Source organism: Cnephaeus nilssonii, assembly GCF_951640355.1.
Source record: "Cnephaeus nilssonii genome assembly, chromosome: 2".
In the NCBI taxonomy this organism is placed as follows: Eukaryota; Metazoa; Chordata; class Mammalia; order Chiroptera; family Vespertilionidae; genus Cnephaeus; species Cnephaeus nilssonii.
In genome coordinates, this window is record NC_137073.1 from 9,325,217 (window position 1) to 9,344,406 (window position 19,190).

Below are 19,190 nucleotides of genomic sequence, written 5' to 3' on the forward strand. Positions count from 1 at the left end.
ACAAAACGGGAAGTTTGACAGGGCCTCCTCGGGGATCATCTGGTCCAGCTTCTCACCATGCATTCATTCATTTATAAGTATCTTTTAAGCACCTACTATGTGTTAGTTCCTGGGGATCAAATAGGCGTAAAATGTAGCCCCCTGGCCTCACAACAAAGACGGCACCTGAGGCCCAGAGGCACTGAGATGCCCAAAGTCACACAGTGGGAAACTCTGTGGCCGCCCTGGCTGGTGCGGCTCAGTTGGCTGGGCATCGTCCCTTGCACCAAAAGGTTGTGTAGGTTCTATTACCAGTCAGGGCACATGCCCTGGTTGTGGGCTCGATCAGTAGGGGGCGTGCAGGAGGCATGTTCCGCTCCCACATGGATGTTTCTCTTTCTCCCTCGCCCTCCTCTCTCTCAATAGAAAGATATTTTTAAATAATAAAAACTAAAAATTCTACCCGTCAGGTGTGACTCAGTGATTGAGCATGGACCCATGAACCAGGAGGTCACGGGTGGTTCAGGTCGGGGCACATGCCTGGGTTGCAGACTCGATCCCCAGTAGGGGGCGTGCAGGAGGCAGCCGATGGATGATTCCCATCCTTGATGTTTCTCTCTCTTTCTCCCTCTCCCTTCATCTCTCTGAAAATCAGTAAAGACATTTTTATTTAAAGAAACATTCTGTGGCCACAGCAGGTCTGGAATGCAACGGTTCCGGGCGCTTTCTCTCCTCCTGGTAACTGGAAGTAGCGGGGATGCGGGTCGCTCCTGGACTCCTCGCCCGCGGCCCGGCTACAAAGAGCAGGGCGGGCACCGCGCCTGGCGGGTCGGTGGGAGGCGGGGCCGCAGGTCCGGCAGGAATTGTCACGTGGCCGGCTCCACCCAGGACCCCGCGGAGGCCCACGGCCCCTCGCGAAGGAAGATTGCCCCTCCGCCGCCGCCGTAGCCGAGCCGGGCGCAGGCTCCGCCCACGTGTCCGTCCCGCGGGGCGGAGGGGCGGGACCGGGATGGCGGGCCCGGCCGGTGTTGGGGCTGCGCTGTGCTCCGAGCGGTTCGGCTCCCAGGCGGCCCGGGGCTGCAGCGCCGCCGCCGACGGGAGCCTGCGGTGGGAGTCGTGGGGGCGGCGCTGGTGGGGGGGCGCCGGGGCAGCTCCCGGGCCCGCCGCACCCCCTCTCCCGCGCCTGCTGACCGTGTTCCTGCCTCAGGGCTTCCCCGACAGCGTCAGCCCCGACTACCTGCCCTACCAGCTGTGGGACTCCGTGCAGGTCAGCGTGGCGGGCCGGGAGGCAGCGCGCCGCCTCTCCCTCCCCTTCGCGGGCTGGAGACAGGCTCCGCGGAGCTGGGACGAGTCCCAGGTCGCCCTCCCAGGAGAGCTGCCAGACCTCCCTGCTCCCGAGCCCACTCCTCCCCCGTTTCCTCTCTTCCCCAGGCCTTTGCTTCCAGCCTCTCGGGCTCCCTGGCGACCCACGCAGTCCTGCTGGGCATAGGGGTGGGCAATGCAGACGCCTCCGTGTCCGCCGCCACGGCCACTTGGCTGCTGAAAGGTAAGCTGGCCCCTGGAGCCTGACCCGTCGCTGCTCTCAGCCCTGCCGTCTGGGGCCTTTTTCCTGGACCCAGAAGCCCAGCTCCCCCTCCCCCCTCTCCCACGTTCTGACCTCCAGCTCCGGGCTGTGATGTGTGTATTTCTAGACCCATGCCTGATTAGGTCCGGGAGCCAAGTCTCCCTGGTGCCTAGAACAGTGCCTTGCATCCTGCTAAAGAAAGAACAAAATCCAGCTGAGTAAGTGTTCAAGTTCTTCATTGGCTTTATTCAGTGATGAACTGGGCGGCCGCCCACTGCTGGAATTCCCTCATCCCCATCAGCCTCAGACACTACCCTGTCCAGAGCCCAGATCCCCAACTTAACAGCGCCGCCCCCCCTTTATTCCCAGGCTCCTGTGGAGGACTGCTGAGGTGACTGAAAGTGCCAGCTGCCTGCCGCCTGGGGAATTGGGTGGTACTGGGGGGAAAAATGTGTAGTTGGTCCTGAGTAGGAGACAGGAGATAGGAGATTCTGGGAAGAATGAAAGGCATTTTAGATTTTCTGGGGTACTAGATGGTGCTATAAATAGTAAATGTAGTAATCATCTGTTGAGTGTGCACAGCCTTTTGGAAAACCACTAAGAAATGAGAGGTACAGTTTGGTACCCTGCCACCCAGAGAGAGGAGAAGAAAGGGGACAATGCCGCGTGCTCCACATCCGGACCCCTGGCCTCTGCACTGTCCTTGGGATTGCACTGCCGTTCCCAGGGAGGATTTATTTTTATTTCTTAATATGTTTTTATTGATTTCAGAGAGGAAGGGAAAGGGAGAGAGAGAATCATTGATCGGCTGCCTCCTGCACACCCCACACTGGGGATCGAGCCTGCAACCCCGGGCATGTGCCCTGACCAGGGATCAGACCATCCTGGTTCATAGGTCGATGCTCAGCCACTGAGCCACGTTGGCCAGGATTTAAATTAGAGCCGAAGTGAGGCTCGTTCTGCTCCAGTGTCAGCCTGGCCGCATCTCTGAGGCGCCTCCCTGGACCTTTGGGAAAGCCAGGAGGCTCCTGCTCACACCCTTACCTTTAAGACCGAGCCAGCTGGCCGGATGGAGTTTTCTCTGGAAAGAAGCCCTCTGAGAGTGCGTGTCCGTGGAGAGGTGCTGACCTGTGGCTTGTCACACAAACAGTGCTTATTGTATACCAGTCTTTAAATATACTGACTCAGCGCTAGCTGGTTTGGCTCAGTGGATAGAGCGTCGGCCTGCGAACTGAAGGGTCCCAGGTTCGATTCCGGCGAGTTGGCCTTAATTTAAAAATCTTACCTTATAATAGAGAAACATGCAAATTGACCGCACCTCCGCTATGCCCACGATTGGGCCGGCAGGAGGCTGGGGGCGGGACTCCGGGTGGCATATCCGCTGTTGAGAAGATCAAGATGGCGGTGCCCAGTGGCCGGGCCCATGCCGCCGCTCCCGGGGGTGCCTGGGGCCATCGGCACCCCGGGGGGCGTAGCCGGGCCCATTCTGCCGCTCCCGGGGGTGCCTGGGGCGATCAGCACCCCGGGGGGGCGTGGCCCTGCCCATGCCGCCCCTCCCGTGGGTCCCGGGGCGATCGGCCACCCGGGGGGGCGTGGCCCGGCCGCTCCCGGGGGTCCCAGGGGCCGAGGCTTTCCGGGCCTTGGGCACCAGCGGGGAGCCTGCACCGATCGCAGGAAACCACTGGGGGTCGGCTCCTGCGATCCTTAGCAAGGATGTTGGGTGCCGCGGAGCCCAAGGCCACCGCCCGGGTCCAAGCCCCGACCCTGAAAAAGGCAGAAGGCGGTGGCCACAGCCAAGGCCTGGGTCCCTGGTGCCGGCAGAAAACTGGTGCAGGCAGCCAGGTGAATGAAGGTCTGTTGCACGAATCTTCGTGCAAACGGGCTACTAGTAAATAAATAAATAAATAAATAAATAAATAAATAAACTGACTCAACCTCCACAGTGGCTGAGACAGGTATTGTCCTTACCTTCATGTTATAGATGAGGAAACTGAGGCACAGGAAAGTAACTTGCCCATGGTCATAGCCAGTAAGTACGAGGGCGTGGATTTGAACCCAGGAGGTGTAGTTCAGAGTCCATTTTCATATCACCAAACTGCTTAATTTGGGTCTTTTCCTTTGCTCTCCTGTTGGCTAACTCTGGCGCGCAGTAGGCGCCTGTGTCAGCAGTTGATGTTTTCAAGTCATTTCTGAGCTCCCTAGAATTATCGCCAGCATGCTGCCTACATGTGTCTTTAGATTGATCTTAAAAATAAGCCCACTTTAAGATGTGAAAGAACCATTTTCTTTAGAGTCTGTTGTTGGTATTTTTTAAAAACCCTCTTAATTAGAAAGGATTTTACAGACTCATCTCCGTCAAACATGGGAAATTTTTATGTAGAGCTTTATATAAGAAAGTCTTTTGGAATTTTTTTATGTGGTCATTTTCAGTTACATATCTCTTAATGGAACATGATATTAATTGTCATACCTAACAATGGTAATGTTATTAGCAGTTAATATTTTGATAGCCTACTGTATGCCAGGCATTGTGCACACTTCCATAGTACATCACTTAATCTCTGCAGCAGCCGTATGAGGTGGATGCCGTTGTTAATACATTTTCCGGAGGGGAAAGCTGAGACACAGCAAGGTTTAGTGACTTGCCTGAGATAAGGCAGGGCCAGGATTTGGACCCAGACGGACTGACTCCTGTGCCCCACACTCCTTTGCTAGGAATTTAGAGTGGAGCTAAGTGTAGTTTGTGCACAGCTGATCCCTTACTGGGCCTCAAATGTTTCTAGATCTTATAGCTCAACTAATTGTAAATGAGGCAGAGACGGGCACATAGAAATTGTTTCCTAGTCTCGTAAACAGTGCTGGCTTTTGGATAATAGGGAGGATATGGGTCATTATTGCATCCTAGTGCCAACCTCCAGTTCTGACAGGGCCTTGCAGACTGCCTCTGACGAAAGACAGAGTAGGCCCCCTTCCTGCCACGTTACCCTTGTATGCAGGACATACACCTGAGTGGTTATGAGTGTGCAGTCAAGGGAGGAAAAATAAGAGTCTGGCCAGTGAGCTCTCTCTCCACCAGTGAAAGTAATCTTGCTATCTCAGAACCACTCAGTTGATCCAGTACAAGAATCTTAAATGGAATAGTGAAAATTTTGTGTTGAATCAAGTGTGCTTGAAGGGAAGAAGGTAAGGTAGTGACAAAGGGAGGATGCGGCTACAGCCAGCCTGCTGGGGGCCACTTGCAGGGACACACAGGAGACGGAAATGGAGAAGCAGAGCAGGCTGGGTGGGAATTGTGTTGGACACGTGCCTGAGACAGCGCTGCTCAGCCCAGCCGGTGGTGGCGGTAAGGGAAGGCAGGTCCAGGGCAGCCAGGAATTTAGGTTCCTTCAGAAAAACTGGGAATTCAGGTTTTCTGTAAAATACCCCATTTTTGTTCACCTGTCTTCTTCAAGCTTCAGTTGCTTCGTCTGTGAAAGGAAATGATTCCTCTCAAACTCAGGACTGTTGTGAAGAATGAAAGGCATTTATATCTCAGGAGTCTGCCAGGGTGCTTCGTCTCCCTCAAGTCCAGCCGTGGGTAAAAGATGTCCGGTTAGAAGGCCTCAGGCCTAAAGAGCGAGGCTGTGGAAGGAGGAGGACATCTGGGTCCAGTGGAGAAGGGGGAAGGCTGACATATATCACCACCTTATACGTTGTGAGAAGCTCCCAACCCTCCTTTCCACACCAGCTTCCTCCTTGCCTCTCCCACTTGAGGATCCATGTCCTTCAGCTCAGACAAGTGGGGAATCCTCTGCCTGCTGTCTCTGTCCCTTCCGGCGCCCGCTGTATGAGGCCTTTCCAGTTGTGGATTCTCAGATGGCCCTTTGAACGTAATGAGCGCTAATGTCAGTGTAAGGTGTAGTGTAAACGGATAGGCACACTGTCTGTGAAGGACCAGGTGGCAGATACTGTACACTTTGTATGCTGTATAGTTTCAGTGACACCAACCTGATTCTGCCATTGTGTCACCAAAACATCCCTAGATGATCTGTTGCTAACCTAAAAATAAAGGGCCTTTCAAAGATAGAGGCAACCAGCATTTATTGAGATCAATAAGAATAGCTATTGGGATTCCTGCCTCCCTCCCTGACCTTGGCGGCTCGAGTCCGCTAGATGGGAGCAGCTCATGGCTCCCGCTCGGCCTTGGGCTGACTGCAATCTTAGTCTGAGTGTGGTTGAAGTGCTGGCTCCATTAAGATGAGACTTTTGCTACTGCTCCAGGTGGTGGCTTGGCGTTGGTCCAGAGCGATGCCTCAGCCAACCTGGGCGGCATGCCTAGCAAGAGATTAAAGGTGCAGTAGGCCATGGGGCCGCTGCTCAAGTTCCAGATTTGTATTCCCTGAGGTCATAGGCAGGTGTTGGAGCAGTATCTGCTGGTTATTAGCCAGCGGTACCCAGACATCCACACTGAAGTCGAGAATTACCTCCCTCCACCAATATACAGACACATAGCATCTTTCCTGTCATCTTCAAACTAGTATCAATAGGCTGAATAGTTGTTGGCAAGGATCCTTTGCTTTCTTTGGCATGCAAGCTCCTAGTGTCTGGCAGTGAGACTAAAAATAAGGTCTATGCATGTATGATCATTTTCTTCTTGAGCAACATGATTGAGAAACAGTGCATGTCAACTGTGCATTTGAGACAACTTTGAATGATGTGCCTGTGTGGTCTAAGCTGGAATCTGGTCACCTTCCATCCATGCAACAGCGTGTTCAAATTCTTGACAATGAAATGAAGCCCAGTGAGCATATGGATTCAATCCCACATCATTGATCATAGCCCACCTATCAGCACTGAAAACTCTTACATTAAGGGATTTTTGAAGAGCAGTGTGACTGACATTATGAAGACCTGTACTGAAGACAGTAAGCTGTTATACAGTCCAGATGCTTTCATAGAGAGAGAAATGTTGATTGGCTGCCTCCTGCACTACCAGGGATCGAGCCCACAACCTGGGCATATGCCCTGATGGGGACTCAAACTAGCAGCCTTTCAGTGCACAGAATGGTGCCCAACCAGCTGAGCCACACCAGGGCAGACCAGATGGTAGGCTCAGTGTACTTCTTGGAAAACCTCAGTGCAAGACAGGTTTTCAGTGCTGGCACACTTTGGAATTCTACACATTTGTGGAGTGCAATAATACTGTATAGTTATTTCCCCCCGCCCCCCATCCACTCAGTTAATGTTTTTTTTTTTAAATGCAAGCATTTCTTAGTCATATTTGAAATAGCAAAATGAGTTAGAATTTGATTTTTTTTCAAAGGTATCTGTTGTGATTTTTATATGAATTTTCCTTTTTTTATAGCTTAGAATTTATCTTTTTGGGAATACAGCTGAAGTTCTCAAATACTTGATGAGTTTATCAGGCATCTCTAATTTGGTCATGTCCAACTTATATAGGTTTCAAAATACTGCAGAGCATTATACAAGTTTATGGGGAGAGATCCTTTTAATTGATTTTGGAGGGAGAGAGAAAAATCAATCAGCTGCCTCTGGCATGCACCCCGATAGGATTGAACCCACAACTTGGGCAAGTGCCCCGACTGGGTATCAAACTGATGACGACCTGGTGCACACAATGCTCAACCAACTGAGCCACACTGGCCAGGGCAAAAGACCAACTGTTTTCTTTCTTTTTTAAATATGTTTTTGTGATTTTAGAGAGAGAAAAAGAGAGAGAGAGAAACATCGATCGGATTGAACCCGCAGCCTGAGTATGTGCCCTAATTGGGAATTGAACCTGCAACCTTTTGGTGCACAGTGTGATGCTCAACCAACTGAGCCACACTGGCCAGGGCCCAGCTGCTTTTTGAGTCCTGTTCTAGTTGGAGTGTGTTGCCTTGATCAATCTGCTGAGTTGATTACCTGGGCCTTTGTACTTAAATCAATAAAAAACTAAGCAGATATAAGTTAAATAAAACTTAGAATTTATTGTCCAGCATACCTGTTAACAATATATTTAACAGTCATCTGCTTACATTTTTGTTTTTGACTTACAGATTTCATAAGGCATACACTTTAGATTCACACACAAATAATAGATCATTTACCATTTTTAGGATAATTGAAACTGGCCTCACCAGAAAATTTAGGTGAATTTCTTTACAACTTTAATATTAGATGATCGGAGATCACTTGTCTAATAACTTGCCTAACATATATCAGAATTTTATTATTTTTGAGGAACAAAATTGAAAATTTTTTATTCAATGAATTTAATATCTTTTCAGCATTCTAAAAAGACTCTAAGAATAATTTAGCAGAAATATGACCATAATGTAGAAAATAGTCACCTAGCAACAGTCATAACATGCTTTGGCCTCCATATAGGAGTAGATCCAGATTTGTTAGTGGAAGTAACGAGATTTATGGAAGTTAGGAGATCATTCAACATCGGGTCCACCAAACACTTAGCACAGCCGTATATGTACTTGGTGTTGAATGTGTCTGGGAACGATCACCATTGTGACAGCCTCGAGGTGGAACATGCTGTAATCTCTGGCTGATAGGAAGTTAATTGGCAGAAAATGGATTAAAATGCCTTATCCTTATTAAGTCTGCAGAGCTGTTAACCTACGTTCATATAGTGCAAGAGTCAATACAGTTTAAGCTGGGAACTTACTTCCAGGTTATTAGTATTCAGGTGTAATAACGTTTTGCTCTCTCGGACTAGGGCTAAAACCTTGTCAACTTGATTTGTACCAGCTCAGACTTGCTATCTTCTGCAAGTTGAACACACTGCCGAGTGTGCCCAGGGTCTTTCTTCCTCTAGTGACAGTTAACCTTTTGGCGTTTAGACCTTGAATGTTCCCATGTATCTGACAGGTCAACCATGAAGAACCTAAGATTTGATTCTAACTTTCCATGTTTGCCTTAGGTCAGTGGTCGGCAAACTGCAGCTCGCAAGCCACATGCGGCGCGCACATACAGTGCGATTGAAACTTCGTGGCCCATGCGCAGAAGTCAGTTTTCGGCTCTCAAAATAAATTTCAATTGTACTGTTGATATTTGGCTCTGTTGACTAATGAGTTTGCTGACCACTACCTTAGGTGAATGAATTGTCTTTTAGAGAATAGCTTTCAGTAGCTTAGACTGTGATAAAACTCAGCTATTTTGTTGATACTCACCTCAATATTGTTGTTTTATCTTTAGCCATATTTAAATCTAGGATTTAATGAGTTTAGTGAAAAATTAGTAGGAAGCATGAATATGAAAAATATTAAGGGAAAGGGGAAAGTTATAGCTTTATTCTTAACATTTCAGAATTTATTAGTTGCTTACAAATTTGTGTGGCTCTGTAGTTTATAAATGTCTTTGTACTATATATTTTTTTAAAATATATTTTTATTGATTTCAGAGAGGAAGGGAGAGAGATAGAAGCATCAATGATGAGAGAGAATCATTGATCGGCTGCCTCCTGCATGCCCCACATGAGGGATCAAGCCCACAACCCGGGCATGTGCCCTGACCGGGAATCGAACCGTGACTTCCTAGTTCATAGGTCAAGGCTCAACCACTGAGCCATGCTGGCCGGGCTCTTTGTAGTATATTAATGAGAAGAACATAGAACATGACACCAGGTTGACTAATGTTATTGGGGTTTTTACCATAGTTGGTATTGTGGAAGAAATTATTTGTTAGATTAATTTTTTTAATGTTAAAAAAAAGAATAACTTTGTGGGAAGCATTGATCCAGGCAGAAGCCCAAATCCAGTTAGGAGGCAAATGCAATGGATGTGAGAAAGGGAAGGGAACAATTACATCCATAGAAGGAAGGCATTTCTATTAGTGCAGATAGCAGTGTAGTGGTGCTGATCCTCAGCAATGTTTAATTTTCAGTCACAGTCATCATATCTGCTGTTTTCTTGGCAAACAGTTCCTTAGGCACGAGGTTGCTTTAGTTCCCGTCTAAAGATTATTTTCCTTTGTTTTAACTTTCTAAAGGTTTGAGGCTTAAGACATGCAAGGCAGTTCCTCTGGGATGGCAGCTCCAGGTCCTTTTTTTTTTTTTTTTCTGTTTTTTGTTTGTTTGTTTGTTTGTTTATTTTGTTTTTTGGGTGTTTTTTAAACGCTGTAAATGAATGGGCACAGCTGGGTTCCAGTAAGATTTTATTTACAAAGACAAGGATTGGAAGCCCACACACCACAGTTAATGATCCTTGGGCTAAATTTGTGTTTTTCATACTGACTACTATTTTTTGCTTTATACTGGATTTGGAGCCATCATTTTCTGGGTCACTGTGGTATCCCCCAGGTCTCTGTGTCTGGCACAGAGTAGGTAGCCAGTAAGCATCTGTTGTGCAAATGAAGGTTTGGCTAATTCCAGAGACTTCTCTGACTCTCTCTAGCCTGAGGAGGCCTCTCCCTCTGCCCTCACCCCCAGTTCTCTGTCACCAACCTGCAGCTCAAACCCTTTTTATTTATTTGCATTCTAATGACCACCTGTGAACCTGCTGCCCAGCCTGAGAGCCAGAGCATCACATCACCTCTGACCTTTCCACACAGCATTTCCTGCTCTTTGTGGTGGTTTTACCATATAGATAGAACCCTAAACACTACATTGTTTAGTTTTCTTTGTTTTAGAGCTTTATGAAAAGTACACTGTGCTGTGTACAGTCTTCATGGCTGACTTCCATGTCAGGTTTTTCCAGGAGTCAGCCATGTTGATGTGGCTGTATACAGTCTTCATGGCTGACTTCCATGTCAGGTTTTTCCAGGAGTCAGCCATGTTGATGTGGCTGTATACAGTCTTCATGGCTGACTTCCATGTCAGGTTTTTCCAGGAGTCAGCCATGTAGCTGCAGTCCATTGGGTTTTCACGAAAAGCTGTCTGATGTGCCTCTGAGGAATGTGCAGAATTCACCTGTGCCTCCCATCGATGAGCATTTGTGTCTCTCAGCTGTTGTTGTTGTGAACAATGCCGCAGAGACTCTTTCTGGCCCGTGATGTACATGGTACAGGTTCTCTGGGTGTGACTGAGGAACTGCTAAGTCTAGGCTTCTGGCCCGTCCCACAGCTATGTCTGTCTAGAACTTACCGTGCCAGACTGCACTTCCAAGGACAGTGACACAAGGTGCCAGGGTCTGTCAGACCCCACGGGCCCAAGGCTGTTTCTCATTCCTTACCAATGCCTCTCTCCCCCAGATTCAACTGGCATGCTGGGTCGCATCATCTTTGCCTGGTGGAAGGGGTGAGTTTGTCTTCCAGGTCAGAGACTTCTGGCCACTCTCCCCACAGTGGTCATATCTGTCTCAGCCCTGGCTGTATTTTCAGCTCCTCCTCTCTCCTACCAGTTCCCAGGGTAGAGGAGGGTTAGCAATTATTTCCTTAGAGCTACGGAGTCTTTGTAGAGTACCCAGTGCAGGTGGCTTGCCCAGGGCCCCCTAGCAATGAAGGCACAAAGCCACTGCCGTGATCAGATCTGCCTTCAAGAGAACTATCTGCCACTTGCTGCCCATCACGAACAGCACAGAGTCGCAGGCTCTGAGTCCTTTGTCCGCTTGCTGGAAGAGGAGCCTGAACGGGACAGTGCTGAGCCCAGAAGGAGTGACTCTACTCCAGACGCTCATGGTGGTTCACACGCTTAGTGGGACCTTGCTGAGCTGAGTGAGCAAGTCCTCAGGATCCCTGTCTGACGTGGGGTCCATGACACCATTTATCTAGAAGGGAGGGTTTTGTGCTGCCTGCTTCCTCCTCAGGTCAGTGCTGGGCAACCTCAGGAGTGATTGAGTGTCTTCTGTTCATTGTGATTGTGGGGTACAGTGCTAAGCACTTAGCACTTTATGCTAAGTGCTTAGCACATTGCGTGGCACATAGTATGTGTCAGTGAACACTGGCTGCTATTACTCTAACTGTGCCTCACAAGCTCCTATATGTCATCGCTAACCCTCATAACTCTTTAGAGTAGGGTTGAATGTGTACATTTCACAGGTGTGAAGCAAACCTAGAGAGGGAAGTTACCCATGTCACACAGCGTGTAACCGTGAGGTGGGACGTGAACCTAAAGCCTGTACTCTCTGTGGCAGCAGCAAGCTGCTTCTCTGGGCTGATTAGCTGTGAAATGCAGGGGCTACACTAAGTACAGTGTTTACCAGTCCAAAGTATGTGCCCTTCTTGCTGGGTATCCTCAAAGCAGGAGGAAGGGGGAGGAGACAGCAAGGGACCCAGGGGTAGCCTCTCAGCAGAGGCCCAGAGGGTGGGGTGCAGCCGTAAGACGTTTTTTTAAAATATATATATTTTATTAATTTTTTTACAGAGAGGGATAGAGAGAGGGATAGAGAGTTAGAAACATCGATGAGAGAGAAACATCACCCAGCTGCCTCCTGCACACCCCCTACCGGGGATGTGCCCACAACCAATGTACATGCCCTTGACCGGAATCGAACCTGGGACCTTTCAGTCCGCAGACCGACGCTCTATCCACTGAGCCAAACAGGTTTTGGCCCGTTAGACGGTTTTACACCTTCGCGTGTCCTGGGTTAGTAAGGGGGAACACTTAAGTGACCACCGGAGATCCTCGCAGCTAATGGTGGCATTTCAGGCAGCCGTGACAGGGTGTTGGGACAGGTGTCTGCTGGGGTGTGGGCTTTCCTGAGCCCGTCAGACCTACCATGGCCTGAGGAGGGCCTGCACTGCTCACAGGACGTGTCTTCTTCTTGAATCCAAATCGCAAACCAGCCTCTCCTCCCCAACAGGAGCAAACTGGACTGTAATGCCAAGCAGTGGAGGTGAGGAGCTGGGACTAAGGGAAGGGGAGTCTTCTATTGTGAAGGTCTCTCACCTCTGACCTCTAACCTCTGACCCTTTCCCCAGGCTTTTTGCTGACATCCTCAACGATATCGCCATGTTCCTTGAGATTATGGCTCCCATATTACCGATCTGTTTCACCGTGACCATCTGCATCAGCAATCTGGCCAAGGTACTCACCTGGGCATCCTGTGCCGTGTGGGCTCATTTGGGACCCACAGGTGAGCCCAGCCTGGACCCTTTGATCCGGGCACTTCTAGAAAAGGGAAAAGGTTCAGATGCTCCTACCCAGACCCAGCCGTACTCCGATCCTTCTTCAGCCACAGCCTCTGGTGGCTGCCAGTCTGCAGGGTGCCTGGAGCCGCAGTGCCGGGGCGGGAGCTCTGAGCTGAGGGAGGAAGGGCGCTCCTGTGCAGCATCTTGGACCAGCTCCCTGGCTCCCTTTCACTCCCAGGAACATAGTTACTGAATGCCTGCTGCAGGTTTGGCACCGAGTGTGGGCCCTCCTGTCTTTGGGAGAAAGCCACGAAATTAAACAAATTTATAGAATTACAGCTCCAGATAGTCCAGATGAGAAGTGCGGGGGCAAGAGGGCTCAGCAGTGAATGGGGCCCAGGGAGGGATGGAGGAGGTCCCCAGGGACTGGGGCCTGAAGAGGAGTTGAAGGTGCAGGGTGGCAGCTCTGAGCAGAAGGAAGTGTGGGTCAAGGTCCAGCCGGAGGTCAGACAGCACAGGCTGGTGAGGTGAGGGCCATGGGTGAAGGCACGCTCTTGGTCCCGGCCGGCCGCGCCCCTCACAGGTCCTTTAGGCCGCTTCACCCAGGTGAGGGAGCGGAAGCCAGCCAGGTTCCGAAAGAGTTGGCCAGTCTTCACTCAGGATGAAGCTCCAGGCCCAGGCCAAGGATTCCTAAGGAGACCGAGACCCACCTCAAAGCCGCTCCCTCGTTCAGTCACTCCGGAGCCCTGCCGCTTCCGCACTGCTGCCAGTTTCCGGCACGCACTTCATGGTGGGGACTCCGCCTCCCTGGCCCATGCACTAGATGCCTCGAGCACCCCTCAGCCCCAGGGGAGACCCCAGAGACATCTCTGTGGTGGCTGTGGAGCATGCTTCAGATTCCTCCCTGAACTCCCCCTCTTCCGCTCCCTCCCTCCACCCCTCTCAGTGACCAGCACCTCTGTCCCCCCGGACACTAAGGAGAAGCCTGGCTGTCATCCATGCCCTCTCCCCCTCCCCGGTCCCCCTCAGCTCAATCTCCATTCCGTTCTGTTCTTTTCCCTCCTGATCCTCTCCGTCCATTCACGCCATCTCCCTGCCACCCGGTGGCTCCTCGCTGCTGAGGAAGCACAGTTGCTTCCTAGGTGGGTCTCCCCGTTTCCGTTCTCACCCTCTTCGTCCTCAGAGCAGCCCAGTCATCCTTCTAAGAGTGGAAATCAAATCGGCTCACTTCCCGCCCATAGCTCTCAGGATAAAGACTTGTACAAGGTTGCGAGGTTCCGCGTAATTGGGGCCCCGCCAGTCACTCCAGCGCGTTTTGCTCCACGTTCCTCTTACCTCTGAGCAAGTGATTTCCTCTGCCCACATAGTAGCGTGTTTGCTTACCCTCCGCTGGTGCATAAGCTTCCTGAGGGCAGGGGTTGAGCCTGAATCATACCATCCCATTCAGTCTTGCCTGACAGCTAAGAGAGATTTGATCAGTAGCAGAGGAATGAAGGTGGTCACTGGCCCTCATCAGTTAATCAGCTTTAGATCTCAGAGAGCTCCAGGTCCCCTTTGGAGGTCAGGGCCACCTGTGTGGGCTCTGAACTGGCCTGGAAAGCTGGCTAGGCCTTCACTGGGGCAGGGAGAGAGTGGAGTTAGTTCCTGGCAGGCAGGACGCAGGCATGCAGTTGGACGGCAGATGGCCCGGGTGCTCGGGCAGGGTGCAGGCAGAGCAGAAGCTGGAGGGCAGAGGCTCGGGGCTAAGGATGGTTCGGGGCCTCTGCCTTGGAGAGAGAAGTTGAGTTCCCCTGGGCGGGGACAAAGGGTGGTGTGGCAGGAGAACGGGCGTTTTCTCCTGGGACAGACGGGAGGTGGCCTGGGGGAAGTGCAGGGCGAGAACCAGTACACGGCAGCATTCAGGGTTTGCTCTAGGGTCACCTGAGCCTGGTTTTCTCCAGCGGGTTTGAGCCATTTACTTGGCTCACCCACAGAGGTGTCTGTTCTCACAGCTCAGGGCCATCTGACCTTCACTCCGCCCTGTCCCCACCAGTGCCTTGTGGGCGTGGCTGGCGGGGCCACTCGGGCTGCACTGACCATGCACCAGGCCCGGAGGAACAACATGGCCGACGTGTCAGCCAAGGACGGCAGCCAGGTGAGCGGCTGGGCCGGAGGGACGGCGTGAGGGAGAGGGGTGTGTGTGTGGGGGCAGGTCACAATTTGGGAGTGTGGAGAGAACCACCTGAGTGCTCCTGGCAGGAAGAAATGTGGGTGCTCCCTGCTCTGACTTTCAGGACGGGTGGTCCGGTGTGAGGGCACAGGCTCTGGGGGCAGTAGGTCCAAGCTGATCACCCCAGCCTCTGCCCATCGCCCATGTGGCAAGAATGAGCCCTGGCCCTGGCCCTCTTTAGGCCATGGCCCCCACTCTGGGAGGAGGACCTTCTGATCATGTGAGGCCCACAGGTTAAAGCTCATGGCAAGTCAAAAAGTGCTCAGCATGCAAGGTGGCTGGGGTCACTGACTGGCCAGAGGCACCCACTCAGCAGTTTAGCAGGCCGCTGGCCCAGCCCCTCACCTGACCAAGGGAGCCTGGAGTAGGGGTGTTGCCACCCCCACAGGCTGAACACTCCCGTCCCCCTTGGTCCTCATGGAAAGTGCTTAAGTGCATTGCATCATTGAACTCTCACTCCGACCCTGTGAGGTCAATGTTGTTACTATCCCTGAACACGTCCCCGGTTGCCCTGTGTTGTGTTACTGCCTCTGTGGATGGAGGAAGCCGGGAGCCTTGGAAAATACAGCTGCGGGGTGGGGGAGGCTGAGGGGTTAGGAAGAGAGTAGATGAGAGAAAAGTGAGGTCTGGGGAGGTCAGAAGTGTGACATATTTTCTTTGAAACTGAAGCAATCTAGAAGCCTCTCCTCTCCAGTTCTACTTTCTGGCCTTCTCTTAAATTGTTTTGTTCCGTTTCTAAATAGAACTTTTTTTTTCTTTTAATACATTTTTATTGATTTCAGAGAGGAAAGGAGAGGGAGAGAGAAACATCAATGATAAGAGATAATCATTGATCAGCTGCGTCCTGCACGCCCCCTACTGGGGATCGAGCCCACAACCCACGCATGTGCCCTGACTGTGAGGGTCGATACTCAACCACTGAGCCACACCGGCTGGGCAAATGTGCCCTTTTTAACCACCAAGAAAACACTTCCCCCACACTGTGGGCATTTACTTGCCTAAGCATAGAGCTACTCAGCTGACTCCTGCAAAACAAAGAAAATGTTTCAAGGGCATTGTATCTGCCAGAGAAGCAGCTGGCATCTTTTTTTGATTGTTTGTTAATCTTCACCTGAGGATATTTTTTTCACTGGTTTTTAAAGAGTGTGGAAGGGGGAGGGGGATTGATGAGAGAGAGACATATCCATGGGTTGCCTCCCATACACCGACCAGGGCTGGGGATTGAACCTGGAACCCAGGTACGTGATTGACCAAGAATCGAACCAGTGACCCGATGGTCTAACCACTGGGCAACACTGCCAGGGTGCAGCTGGTATCTTTTAAGATGTTAAAAATTTACCAGGCACCCTCTGTGTGTGGAGCCCTGGGTGGTTCTGGGACGGGGAGGGATGTTGTGAAAGGCACTCAGGGTTACTCAGTCTGGCCTGGAGGGGAGCCCTCCAACTCCCAACCCATCTGCCATTTTCCAGGAGACACTGGTAAACCTGGCAGGGCTCCTGGTCAGCCTCTTGATGCTTCCCCTGGTGTCAGATTGCCCTAGGTAAGCGCGGGCAAGCGAGGGACGGAGGTGCCGGCTGGGCCTCTGTCCCTGCCGACCGCCTCATGCTCTCGTTCCAGCTTCAGCCTTGGCTGTTTCTTCCTCCTCACTGCCCTCCACGTCTACGCCAACTACCGGGCCGTCCGAGCCCTCGTCATAGAGACCTTGAACGAAGGCCGGCTCTGGCTGGTCCTGAAGCACTTCCTTCAGAGGGGAGAGGTGCTTGACCCCACCTCAGCCAATCAGATGGAGCCACTGTGGACAGGTGACCCAGCCTCTTGGTCTCAAGTTTTATGTCTCTCCGTCTGTCCTCCTGCCTGGGACTCCTGACTCCAACTTCCCACAGGTTTCTGGCCGTCTCTGTCTCTGTCCTTGGGGGTCCCCCTACATCGCTTGGTTTCCAGGTAAGTAGCCCAGTGTCCCAGTCACCACTACTGGCCTCCCCTCCCCACACATGCTCCTCATTCCAGTTACACACTGGCCTTCCTTGGCCAGACCCACCTCTGCTCTGTGGTCCTTATTTCCACTGAGCAGACTTGGGGTCAGCATGGGTGCTTGAGTGCCGTGGGTGTGTAACAGAGGAGACATAAAGGGTCTATTTGTGCGCTAGCAGGTTGCTCAGTGGTCAAGTGGTCAGAGCATTGACCCTTGGATTGAGGGTCACTGGTTCGATTCCAGTCAAGGGCTCGTACCTCTGTTGCAGGCTAGATCCCTGGCCCCAGTTGGGCATGTGCGGGAGGCAACCAATCGATATATCTCTCACACATCAATGTTTTTCTCTCTGTCTCTCCCCTCCCTTCCACTCCCTAAAAAGTCAATGAAAAAAAAAATACCCTGGGGTAAGGATTAACAAACCAAAAAAAAAGGTTATATTTGTTGGATAAAGGAATAATGGGTGGATGGGGCAAATGGATAGCTAGACGCAGAGGGAGGGTGGCTGTGGGGTGCGTGAGGAATGGCTAGGGGATGGTGGGAAGTGGGTGAAGGACATGAAGTATAGGCAGTTATGGCTCAGGTGGCTGTTCATTTGACTGGGTGGCTACCCTGCCTTTGCTTTCTCCTCCCGCTGCACTCCCTTTCCTTCAGTGTCGTTGAGCTGCAGCAACTGGCTGAGGGACACCAAGAACCTTACCTTCTTCGCTGGGACCAGTCTCAGAGTAAGTGTTCTCCCGCCTCAGACTCACCGCCTGGGGTTGGCTGCCGCTCCTCCAGCTCCAGCCCCGCAGCCCTGCACAGTTTGGAGTCCGCCTGGAGCCCTGCAGCGAGCTCTTGACTAAGACTCGATGTGTTCAAATTATGGCTGCGTGCCCCATGCGTTCCCTTTCCCATTCTGTAAAACGGAGCCAACGTGCCGGCCTTACTTCCTGCCGTGTGTTCTGAGGCTCAGATAAGGTGACATGTAAAAGCACTTTGTACATTGCCGCACACTTACTCAGATAAGGTTGTGCCCTTTGGATACCTCAGGGGAACCACTTTTCTCTCTCATCTGGAGTCACCTCTTGAGGAAAAAAGTACTAGCGTTTACTGGTCTGCTGGTCGTATGTTAAAAGGTGCTTATTCTCACAAGCCATTAAAAACATGCAAAATAAACCCACCTCATGAGCCGCAGTGAGGTTGAATTTGGAAAGTGGGCATTTCAGTTTGGCCAGAGCGGTGGGGCAGCAGGAGGTGCCGTTGGGGAGGAAAGGGGAGACGGCCTCGGGCAGACAGGGAAGAAGCGAGGTGATGGGATCAAGAGTGTTTGGGGAGGTGGCCTTCCCTGGTACCAGTCTGTCCCGGGTCTCCAGATCACGTACAGGTCGTTCTGAGCGAGGAGGCAGGCCCTGAGACCGTCCTGAGGGCCGCCACACACGGGCTGGTGCTCGGAGCGCTGCGGGAAGACGGGCCCCTCCCAAGAGAGCTGGGCGAGCTGGGGAACCAGGTGCGGGCAGGTAAGAGCCTCACAACCTAGGCTGGTGATGACTCGAGGTTGGGTGGAGAGAGGCTGTTCGGCCTGGGGACCCAAGAACTCCTCTTCTGCACCCCCATCCAGACCCTAACAAAGAGAGCTGGGTCATCGTCAAGGAGACACACCGGGTGCTGGACAAGCTTTTCCCAGCGTTCTTGAAAGGTAACATCCTGCAGGCTCCTCGGCCTCTGAGACCTTCTCCCCAGGGCCCTGCCTGCCCCCGGCCCCTCCACCTGGGACGTGGTAGATCTGGTTCTCTGTGGGTGTAAGTGTGGGCCTCGGTTTCTGCAGGATGGAGATGAGGGTGGTCCCTGAGGCTGTCAGTGTTGTCTCTGTATGTAATCCCAGTTGGCATTGAAGAACTGGGAGTGAAGGGAGGCTCACAAATGACTGGTGCTGATCTTTTATTTAGCCCCTATTCCATCCCACCCCTTCTCCATGGGCTAGCTCAGTGAGTTCCTGCTGCACCAGATGAGGTGTTAGCCTCATTTTTTGCCAGAAGTCACCCAGCAGAGGCCAGGGAAGCCAGAGCAGGGCATAGGCCTGTACCCAACCTGTGCCACTCCTTACCGCTCTCCCCAGTGGTCCCCTAATACCAGTACCCCCATGACCTCTCCCCAGGGCTGCAGGATGCGGGCTGGGAGACTGAGAATCACCAGCTGGAGGTGGATGAGTGGAGGGCCACATGGCTCCTGTCTCCAGAAAAGAAGGTCTTGTGAGCAGCCCAGATGGAGGCCAGACCCCAGGCAGGCTCGGAGCCTGAAGAAACAACACTGGCTGCAGCAGGATGTGGGAAAGCAGCTTTATTTTGCCCGGGGACTGCTGTGGCGGGTTGGCCAGGGCCTCCGGAGGTAACTGCCTGTCAGATGGCTTGGGCCCCAGGCAGAGACAAGGCAGAGGGAAGGCGGGTCACGGCCTTCCTCGACCCTGCCTGTGGCTCAGGGTGCCCAAC

The 19,190-nt window shown here is 51.9% G+C and overlaps 1 protein-coding gene and 1 pseudogene across 2 annotated transcripts; both read left to right on the forward strand.

Moving 5' to 3' along the window:
• The first annotated feature begins 986 nt into the window (after positions 1-986).
• RUSF1 (RUS family member 1) lies at positions 987-19,190 on the forward strand. The gene is made up of 13 exons (XM_079787872.1): positions 987-1,246; positions 1,411-1,525; positions 10,727-10,772; positions 12,277-12,309; positions 12,395-12,500; positions 14,577-14,678; positions 16,223-16,293; positions 16,371-16,555; positions 16,637-16,694; positions 17,377-17,447; positions 18,078-18,221; positions 18,323-18,400; positions 18,860-19,190. Exons 1-13 carry the CDS (start codon positions 989-991, stop codon positions 18,955-18,957), a joined length of 1,365 nt encoding a protein of 454 aa, XP_079643998.1. The 5' UTR covers positions 987-988; the 3' UTR covers positions 18,958-19,190.
• Positions 3,444-6,755, forward strand: LOC307116371 (thioredoxin reductase-like selenoprotein T; annotated as a pseudogene). Its single transcript has one exon. The product of its transcript is annotated as a thioredoxin reductase-like selenoprotein T (transcript).